Source organism: Mastigoproctus giganteus, chromosome 3 (genome assembly GCF_048544385.1).
Source record: "Mastigoproctus giganteus isolate SK-2022 chromosome 3, ASM4854438v1, whole genome shotgun sequence".
Lineage (NCBI taxonomy): Eukaryota > Metazoa > Arthropoda > Arachnida > Uropygi > Thelyphonidae > Mastigoproctus > Mastigoproctus giganteus.
The window spans coordinates 245,747,504-245,758,486 of record NC_143577.1 but is presented as its reverse complement, the minus strand read 5'-3'; the positions used below and the strand labels follow the sequence as shown (position 1 = coordinate 245,758,486).

The following is a 10,983-nucleotide window of genomic DNA, read 5'->3' as shown; positions in this document are numbered from 1 at the left end:
ATGAGACCCTTTTCTAATCATCCAAGGTCCATTGCCGATGTTCTTTCGTCCAGTTCAGGCGTAGCGTGCTGTGTCGTGGGATTAGCAATGGGACTGCGGTGGGTTCGCAGCTCAACTTATTACGGCTAATGATCGCCTGATGGTCTTGGTGGAGACATTTCTGGCACTTCCCTCATTATAGTCAGTGGTGATTTGTGCCACTGTCGCTCTCCGTTTGACTGAAAAAATGTGAGACAGACGTCGACGGCCAAATTCATCCACCACCTTTCTCCATTTATATCGCTGTCCACGATGAGATGTTATTTCGTAAATTGCGTATTGCCGATATACTCTTGATACTGTCGATCGAACGAGGATAGTGCAATTTCTGTACCACCTCCACGATACTGACCCATTCGTCGGGTACCCACTGTCATTCCTCTTTCAAAGTCGGTTAACTCACAACGTTTATCCATACTGACGTCGAACTACGTGAATGCAGTGTACCTATATACCTGTCAAGCGGTGGATTCGTCCACTAGCGAGAAGTGGTGACAGCGTCGCGTTTCCCAGGAACCCCATAAATTCTGTCCATTCAGTGTATATCCTAAAATAATTATTTTATAAAAATAGGATTTTAGAATAATTTATTATATATAAAAGACAAATTGGCGAATACCGATCATACCGGTGTGTCTGGCCAATAACATCTACACTGAGTGGTCACTTTATCAGATACACCTAATAAAGTGACTACTGTACACAATCATAAGTAGATCTAATAAAAATGAACAGCATGCTCAAGCCAGCTCTATCAAGTCTACCAGCACACCACGTTTCTGAAGACATCCTACAAGATCAGGATGAAACTAACTTCACCATCCACACTCAAGTGTTAACAGCTTAAAATCAGATAAATGGGCACAAAATTCACATATTTGAGAATGTGTGAGTACAGAATTTTCATGAAGAATCATCAGACAATACGCAAACAAATGACGTGAATATCAAAATTTATTGTCTAAAGATTGTTATATTAATACATATGATCGATTCTAAATTAAACAAAATATTTTCCTTCAGCACATTTTACATCATACACTCGAAAAATCACAATGGAGAGGAGATTGCACTGAGAATTGTTTTAAGCAATTAAGAACACCTTTTGAGGCTAGCTTTCAGTAGAGTATATGTTTTGCAAGAATTGTTTACAACAACGTTAAATATTGTTTAAAACTCCATTTTTAAAACAGCAGAAAGCTGATAAAATTATAAAAACACATAAATATAAGACAAGCGACACAATTCTATTTTCTAAAATAATTTCATGAAAATCTCAATCATGTTTGAGCTTCTAAGGACCCTGTCGATGAAAATTTATCTCCATTCGAATCCTCTTGTACTATTATTTGAGGAAGTGGAGACCTCTCTGGCGATGCTAAAGAAATCGATGGCATTTCTTCTAAAACGTTGCGTTGCCTCACAAGCTGATATCGAAATGGGACATGCAACCTGGATATTCCTTGGAGATCTTGATTAAAGGTTTCTGAAATAAATTTTCAAATTTAGATTTGTAATTACGTTTTGATATTAAAAAAAACAGTGAGAAAATTTAGTATCTCTTATTTATTTCCTGTTTTCAATTAATATTTTATTGGGCTATTTAAAAAAAAGATGGACAAAGTTGGGTCTTTGGCGTTTCCATTACTTGGTTAAACGTTGCAGGGTTTTCGATACGAAATGTGCTCTTAATTTTATTCAATTTTTTTTTTTCATATTTATTATTGAAATAAAATCGTATTATTGTCTTTTTGCACAGTTCAGATTGGACAGTTAGCATGGACAACATTCTAGTCTACGCAAAGCTTTAGAAAACCAGCACATGCTCAAATATATATTTCATTCGTTGGCGAAACAGGTTATTTTTGAATCTGAATCTGTCCAAATATCTGTTTATCAGTTAAGCAAATGGGCGAAATTTATTCACAACTTACACTTAAAGATATCACTACCATCAGGGGTAAAGGGAAGGGTTTTTGCTTCCGTAAAAGGTACAGTGGTCTCAGGCAGTAGCATTAGCATTAATTGAGGCATATGATGCAAGAAAGAAAGCTTATTCAGCATCAGCCAAAAAAAAAAAAAAAATACCCTTCCACTTCACCCCTCCGTTCGTTCGAAATACCTATCCAGCTGAGCCTTAAATTTATTTAAGCTATAAACTTCAACAACAAGTGATGGAAGTCTATTCCACAAACCAACTGCCCTATGCTTAAGGCAAACTTCCGCACATCTATCCGACATCCGTCCTTCCTCAATTTGAATTTATGCCCTCTCAGGTGATTATTCTGAGCAAGAGGAAGAATCCCATCGGCATTGAGCATGCTCAAGCCATTCAAAGCCTTATACACCTCTATCAGATCACCTCGCCGATGCCTAGTCTCCAGACTCTCTAATTTGCAAAACTTAAGCCTTTCTTCGTAAGAGTAACCCTTTGTTCCATTCACTAATCTTGCTGCTCTTCTCTGTACTCGTTCCAGCAGCTCTACATCCTTCTTGAAATGAGGCCTCCAGACCTGTATACAGTACTCAAGGTGTGGCGTGACCAATGCCTTATACAAGGGAATAATCACATCCCTATCCCTGTTAGAAAAATTCCTGTATATCATTCACACGACACCATGAGCTACTCTTGCAGCTCGTCTGCACTGCTCAAAGAACTTCATATCTACCTGCACAATTACCCCCAGGTCCTTTTCATTCTCTACCACTGTCAGCGTAGTACCACAGAGTGGATACGTTGATCTGGGGTTACTGTTTCCCATATGTAGTACTTTACATTTGTCAATGTTAAACTTCATTTGCCACCTCTCAGCCCATCTGCTCAACCTTTCCAGATCCTGTTGCAGTAGCATAGCATCAGTAGTGTCCTTAACAACCCTGCCAACCTTTGTATCGTCTGCAAACTTGGACATTAAGCTTGATATACCATCATCAATATCATTTATAAATACAGAAAACAATGAACCCAGAGGAACTCCACTAATAACATTAGTCCACGTTGAGCAGTGTTCATTAATTACCACTCTGTCTTCTGCCACTCAACCATCCCTTTATCCATAGCAGCAATTTGCCTCCAATGCCACACTGCTCCAATTTGTGCAGCAGTCTCCCATGCGCAACAGTATCAAAAGCCTTGCTAAGATCCAAATATATAATATCAAAGTTATTCCCTGCATCCAGTTCTTTTGTGACTGCATCATAGTATCCAATCAAATTGGTCAGGCAAGACCTGCCCTTAACAAAACCATGCTGCGTCTGAGCTATAAGTGAATTCTTGTCTAGATGATCCTGCAGTGCTTCTTTAACCAGTGCCTCCATTAATTTACCTAGAACAGAAGTTAAACTAACAGGTCTATAATTACTTGTGTCAGCCTTTGATCCTCCTTTGTGAATTGGGGTTACATTTGCACATCTCCAGTCTATGGGTCCAAAGAAGCTCTCATAATTATGGTTAGGGGTTTGCTTACTTCCTTTGCTGCCTCCTTTAATATAACTGGATAGATCCCATCCAACCCAGGTGCCTTTTTTATGTTTATCCTCAACAATCTCTCCTCCAATTTCCTCTCAGTTATTACAAAATCATCCAGCTGACTGCCAATGTTTACTTTACCTACATCATTCTCCTTCCTGAATAACTCCTCATGCGTGAATGTAGATGCAAAATACTCGTTTAGATTGTTAGCCACCTGAGCAGGATCCTCAACTGTTGAACCATCAACAGTTGAGGACCAATCTGATTCATCCCTTTCCTTCTTGAGTTTAAATAGGTAAAGAACTCTTTTCTGTTTTTCTTTGCATCCTTTGCCAAGGATTTTTCGTAGTCTGCCTTTGCCTTCCTAATCTCCTTTGTGACTTGGTTACAGACCAACTTATATCTATCATAGGCTTCCATGTCACCCATTAATTTGTATGTATCCCATGCATTTTTCTTCTCTGCCACATGTCTCATTAGTTCATCTGACAACCATTTAGGCCTAAACCTTGAACAATATTTCTTAGTTGGTATGTAAAGCCTGGTAGCCTCCAAGATTAGTTCCTTGAATGCTTCCCATTTTGAGTTTGCTGTTGGTAACATCATCAGTTGATCCCACTGTATAGAATTTAAATACTGTCTCAGACCATCATAGTCGCCTTTACGAAAACAAAAACCCTTCCCTTTACCTCTGATGGTAGTTACCTCCTTGAGTAAATCCCACTTCAACACACTGTGATCACTGCCACTTAGTGGTTCATTTATCTGCAGATTCTTAATGCATGAAGAATCACTACTGATAATTTGTGAATCACTACTTCATATCTGCCTGCACAGATATGAAGTTCTCTGAGCAGTGCAGACGAGCTGCAAGAGTAGCTCATGGTGTCTTGTCAATGATATACAGGAATTTTTCTAGCAGGGATAAGGAGGTGATTATTCCCTTGTATAAGGCAATGGTTAGGCCACATCTTGAGTACTGTATACAGGTCTGGAGGCTTCATTTCAAGAAGGATGTAGAGCTGCTGGAACGGGTACAGAGAAGGGCAACAAGATTAGTAAATGGAACAAAGGGTTGCTCTTACGAAGAAAGGCTTAAGTTTTGCAAATTACAGAGTCTGGAGACTAGGCACCGGCGAGGTGATCTGATAGAGGTGTATAAGGCTTTGAATGGTTTGAGCATGCTCAATGCCAATGGGATTCTTCATCTTTCTCAGAATAATCACCTCAGAGGGCATAAATTCAAATTGAGGAAGGACGGATGTCGGATAGATGTGCGGAAATTTGCCTTTGGCCAGCGGGTGGTTGGTTGGTGGAACCGACTTCCATCACTTGTTGTTGAAGTTGATAGCCTAAACAAATTTAAAGCTCAACTGGACAGGTATTTCGAACGAACGGAGGGGTGAAATGGGAGAGGGTTTTTTTTTTTTTTTTTTTTTTTTGGCTGATGCTGAATAAGCTTGCTTTCTTGCATCATATGCCTCTACTAATGCTAATCAGATCAAGCGTATTGCTCCCTCTTGTTGCCTCACGAACATGCTGATGTAGAAACAATCATCCAATAAATCCAGAAAAGCCTTGCTAGTGTGCGAGTGACCAACCCACAAATTCCAGTCAATATCTGGGAAATTAAAATCCCCATTATAAGACTCTCTGATTTACTGGCCCACTATTTCTCTGTACAGTTTCTTATTATACTCATCAGAGTCATTAGGCCTATAGCACACTCCTACTCTCAATTTTGATTTCCCTATGCTTATGTCACACCAAACTGACTCGACACTGCACTGTCCAGCAATGTTGACTGGCTTCACTTCCTTGGATTTTATGTATTTCTTAACTAATAGCATAACCCCTCCTCCCATCCTATCCTGTCTATCCTTTCTGTAGACATTGTACTCCCCAAATTCCAATTCTGCATTACTTATATCTGTGCGACACCACGTCTCTGATATCCCAAAAATATCTGCCTTTGATGTTTTGAGCAATACCTCAAATTCATCAAATTTATTTACCAAACTCCTAGCGTTGGTGTACACGCAGGTATAACCCCGGGGGCTCACATCTAGTGAGTATGGGCTTGGCAAACCCAGGGTCCTGAGCTGGATATCATCATTCTTCTCTTTCTTGGTGATTCCTTTCTACTTCTCTCTCTCTCTCTCTCTCTCTCTCTCTCTCTCTCTCTCTCTCTCTCTCTCTCTCTCTCTCTCTCTCTCTCTCTCTCTCAGGGGGTAACTTGGGAATTTTTTTTTTTTTTTTTTTTTTGGCTGGTGCAGCATAAGCCTCAGGCTTCCTTGTACCATATGGCTATTAATAATAATAATAATAATAATATACATGCACCTGTTTCTATTCTTGGCTACCCTAACACAACCCATGTGTTTACTTGTACACTTCCACCTCTGCCAGTGGCTACTGTTAATCTATTAGTCCTTGTATCCCCCCCCTGAACTAGCAATTTTCCGACCCACCTAACTCTGCCTCGACAGCATCAGCAAAAATTCTTGCACCCTTTCTATTTAAGTGTATCCCATCCCTGTAGAAGCAATCTCTCCTGTTAACAAGTACAGTCCAGACTATGTATAAATATAGTGCAAATGCATCAGGAATACATAGCTATATCTGAATAAATCAGATTATTAATAAAACGGCATCGTTTTAAGTTATATCTCATATTGTGAATACCTTCACAACGAGTTGCCATGATATTGCACTACTTCGAATAAGGAGAAGACTAATGTTACTTATTCTCAGATGGATTTTTTTCAGTCCAGGCTGAAAAAAATTCTACCCCTTGAGCCTTGCGCAATCCCTCTAGGGCCGAATTGATCGACAAGGCTCTCATCATATACTCCCTCCTATCGTGTCTGGGCAGAATTGCAGACACTTTCAAATTCAACCCTAATTCACGGCTTTTTTTTCAACAGTGACCTGTACTTGCTAAGTAATTCCGCCGGTCTCCTACTCTTAATATCATTAGTGCCAACATGTACAACTATATCACCTTTTGTGCCCTTAAAAGATGATATCCGCTCTACAACGTCATCAACCTTTGCTCCTGGCAGACATACCCTGGTCCTGTTCCACCTATCCTTTTTACAAAGCATGTTCCCCGCTTCCCTGACAATACAGTCACCAACAACTATTAGTTCCTGTGGGACCAGCGCATTCTGCCTAGGGGGGCTGCCTCTGTGTTGCCTGATGACCATGTGCAAGCTCTGGCGTTGATGTGGGCGGTTGAGAGCTTAATGGGCCCTCAATTTATTTCCTTCGAGGGCATCCACCCTGTCCTTCAAGCTCTCATAAAGGCCCATAACAACGCTGAGTTGTCGCCTGATTTCCTTGCACTCCTTACATCGTGCACACACAAAGACATCCCCCTTGGCAGTATCATGTCCCGTACCCGAGTGCTCCGCAAACATCAAGCAAACAGTGCATTTTAAAAGACTGTGATTCAGAGGGCAACTGCTCTCCCCCCCTCAGTTCTCCCCTGAACCACAGCACTCCCATTAGCTTGAGCCTTTTACTTTGCTGCTCTGGTCTGAGTAATGATTCCGATTTAATTCAATAAAATTTCAAAACAAAATTAAATCCTTAAGTTATATCCCAAAACAGTTATAACGCTATATTTATTTTTTCGGTATCTAGTGTTTTCTACGAGTTCCCTTTATATAACTTCCGTATCACGTGTACCACTATAGTTATGTATTAATTATTTGTTACGATTAAGTCGTTATATATATATATATATATATATATATATAGAGAGAGAGAGAGAGAGAGAGAGAGAGTTAAAAGTACAATTTAATTGACAATAAAGTTTATCAATATTAACAGATTTACTGATTAATTGACAATATTATATTATGCACTATACTACACTAAGCTTATGCTATCGTGTAAAAATGGCGGGAATTCACGAACGGTACTTCTATGGACTGGTAAGTATTGATTAGCTTCCAAATCTCGCTATCTCAATTTACAATAAACTAAGGATCCTGACTAGGTCTATAATCTGCTTATAGAAGATAATTTAATATAACAATTGGTTAATAAATCGACTAAATTTGTTTAAAAAAAAAGACCCCTCGTTCAATTTGTAACACGTGGATTTGATACCGTTACCGATACTAAGTAATACCTACAAAATCTCTGTCTAAGTTAAACTTTAAACTAAGTATCGTAACTAGGAATATAAAAGCTACTCTAGAAATAAGTTAATGACAATTTAAGCTAATAAATCAGAAAATAAACCGAGAAAAACTTCTCTGTTCCAAGAGCGTCAAAGAGCTGCGTCCGCACAGGCTACACTCGTACCCAGCAATGAAATGGGAAGTATTCAAGTTCCTTGAATGCTTCCCATTTTGAATTTGCTGTTGGTAACATCAGTTGGTCCCACTGTATAGAATTTAAATACTGTCTCAGACCATCATAGTCGCCTTTACGAAAACAAAAACCCTTCCCTTTACCTCTGATGGTAGTTACCTCCTTGAGTAAATCCCACTTCACCACACTGTGATCACTGCCACCTAGTGGTTCATTTATCTGCAGATTCTTAATGCATGAAGAATCACTGCTAATAATCAAATCAAGAGTATTCCTTCCTCTAGTTGCCGCACGAACATGCTGATGTAGAAAACAATCATCCAATAAATACACAAAAGCCTTGCTATTGTGTGAGTGACCAACCCACAAATTCTAGTCAGTATCTGGGAAATTAAAATTTCTCCATTATAAGCCTCTCTGATTTACTGGCCATTCTATTTCCCTGTACAGTATCTTATTATACTCAGAGTCATTAGGCCTATAGCACACTCCTACTCTCAATTTTGATCTCCCAATGCTTATGTCACACCAAACTGACTCGACACTGCCCTGTCCATCGATGTCGACCGGCTTCACTTCCTTGGATTTTATGTGTTTCTTAACTAATAGCATAACCCCTCCTCCCTTCCTATCCTATCTATCCTTTCTGTAGACGTTGTACTCCCCAAATTCCAGTTCTGCATTCCTTATATCTGTGTGACACCACGTTTCTGATATACCAACAATATCCGCCTTTGATGCTTTGAGCAATACCTCAAATTCATCAAATTTGTTTACCAAACTCCTAGCATTGGTGTACACGCAAGTATACCTGCACCTGTTTCTATTCTTAGCTACCCTAACACAACCGATGTGTTTACTTGTACCGCAATGACTTCCAGCAGGCTCTGAAATATCCTGCATCTTGTTTTTCAGGCTTCTGCTCATTCCAATAGAAGCAGTGCAAGAATCTCTTTCACATCTGCCAGTGGCTACTGTTAGTCTATTAGTTCTTGTATCCCTCCCAAGCTAGCAGTTTTCCGACCCACCTAACACTGCCTCGATAGCATCAGCACATACGCTGCAACGATATCAGCAACGATAGCATCAGTTTTCGAATTCTACAGGATGTTTCAGTTAAACGTTTCAGAATTCTAAGAGGGGTAGGGTACATCCTGACAACTCGAAATCATATAGCAATGCGGAGTCGGAAATGCTTTCCTGAAGCGGTGTTGTACACGGAAGCACCATAAAGAAAAGAGACCGTAAGTGAGAAATCGTTTTAATAATACATGAAAAGAAGCAAAAGGTACATGGATTAAAGTAAGTGTTCGAAGTTTCTTCCAAGGGCTACAATGCACGCCTCACATTAAGACGCATGGACATCCGAACATTCTGGAATACTCCAGGCAGCGTGTCCAGACACAGCAACCGGAGGATTAGGCACCTCGTATTGCTTTCGCACAGTGGTACCTTGGAAAATGTGCTACAAATCCCCTTTTTCCTGCTGAAGTGTTGTTTTCCGATGAGGCATCCTTCACAAGGGAAGGAATTTTCAACACGCATAACGACCATATCTGGGCGGTCGAGAATCCGCATGCAATACGACGTCGTGCAGCGCCGATTCGATTTTCGGTCAATGTATGGGCGGTATTATGGGAGATCACCTCATCGGACCTTACCTGTTACCGTGTCGTCTAACCGGACCTATCTACTTGATCTTTCTGCAGCAAGTATTGCCACAACTTTTGAGAGATGAACAGATTTCTGCATCGACGCAACAGACAATGTGGTTCCAACACGATGGAGCCCCTGCCCATTATAGCGGAGATGTTCGTAACTACCTGGATGTCACATTCGGTGAACAGTGGATCGGACGTGGTGGTCCCGTGCGTTGGCCTGCTCGGTCACCCGACCTATCATGTCTTGATTTTTATTTCTGGGGTCATATGAAATCGCTAGTTTATGACACCCCTGTTGACCTTTTGCTTCTTTTCATGTACAGTATTATTAAAACGATTTCTCACTTAAGGTCTCTTTTCTTTTTATGGTGCTTCTGTGTACAACACCGCTTCAGGAAAGCATTTCCGACCCCACATTGCTATATGATTTCGAGTTGTCAGGATGTACCCTACCCCTCTTAGAAGTTCTGAAACGTTTAACTGAAACACCCTGTATACAGTGGGACCAACAGCACATTCTAAATGGGAAGCATTCAAATAATTAATCGTGGAAGCTACGATTAATTGGCTTCTCATTCCAACTAAGAAATCCTGCCCTTGGTTTAGGCCTAAATGGTTATCAGATGAACTAATGAGACTCGTTGCAGAGAAGGGAAATGAATGGAATGTATATAAATTAACAGGCAAGCCTCTGGCAGGTATAAACTTGTCTGTAATGAAGTTAAAGGAGGCAGGCAAAGGCAGATTACGAGAAATCTGTGGCACAGGATGTTAAGAAAAACAGCAATGACTTCTTTATTTATATAAACTTTAGAAGGAAGGGGATGAATCAGATTGGTCCAATTGATATCGATGGTTCGACCATTGATGATCCTTCTCAGAAAGCTGACAAACTAAATGGGTATTTTGAATCTACATTCACACATGAGGAATTCCGTATAGCAGTAGAGAAGAGAAGCTTATTAAACTCAAACAGGGAGCAAAATGATTTTGTAATAACGGAGAGCAATGTGGAGGAGAAATTGTTGAAATTAAACATAAGAAAGACACCTGGGGTGGATGGGTTCTATTCATTTATATTAAAGGAGGTAGCAAAGGAAGTAAGCAAACCCTTAGCCATAATTATGAGAGCATTCTTGGATTCAGGGTAAGTCCCCACGACAGGAAATGTACAAATGTATCCCCAATTCACAAAGGTGGGGGAACAAATGGCGACACGAGTAAATACAGACCTGTTAGTTTAACTTCTGTTCTAGGAAAAATAATGGAGTCACTGGTTAAAGATTCATTGCAGGATCATCTAGACAAGACTGCAGTAATAGTTAAGACACAGCATGGATTTGTCAAGGGAAAGTCGTGTCTGTCAAATTTGATTGAATACTATGCTGTGGTTACAAAGGAACTGGATGCAAAAAATAATTTTTATATCATATACTTGGATTTCAAGAAAGCTTTTGACACTGTTGCGCATGACGACAGTAGTCG

The 10,983-nt window shown here is 40.0% G+C and overlaps 1 protein-coding gene across 1 annotated transcript in view; it reads right to left on the bottom strand.

Annotated features, from left to right (window-relative positions):
• Positions 1–1,319: 1,319 nt before the first annotated feature.
• LOC150089002 (uncharacterized) overlaps positions 1,320–10,983 on the bottom strand; it is a 56,761-nt gene continuing 47,097 nt past the window's right edge. Inside the window, exon 10 of the mRNA XM_090370376.1 lies at positions 1,320–1,525. Within this exon, the coding sequence (XP_090226502.1) occupies positions 1,320–1,525 (206 nt within the window). The remainder of the gene's footprint in view (positions 1,526–10,983) is intronic.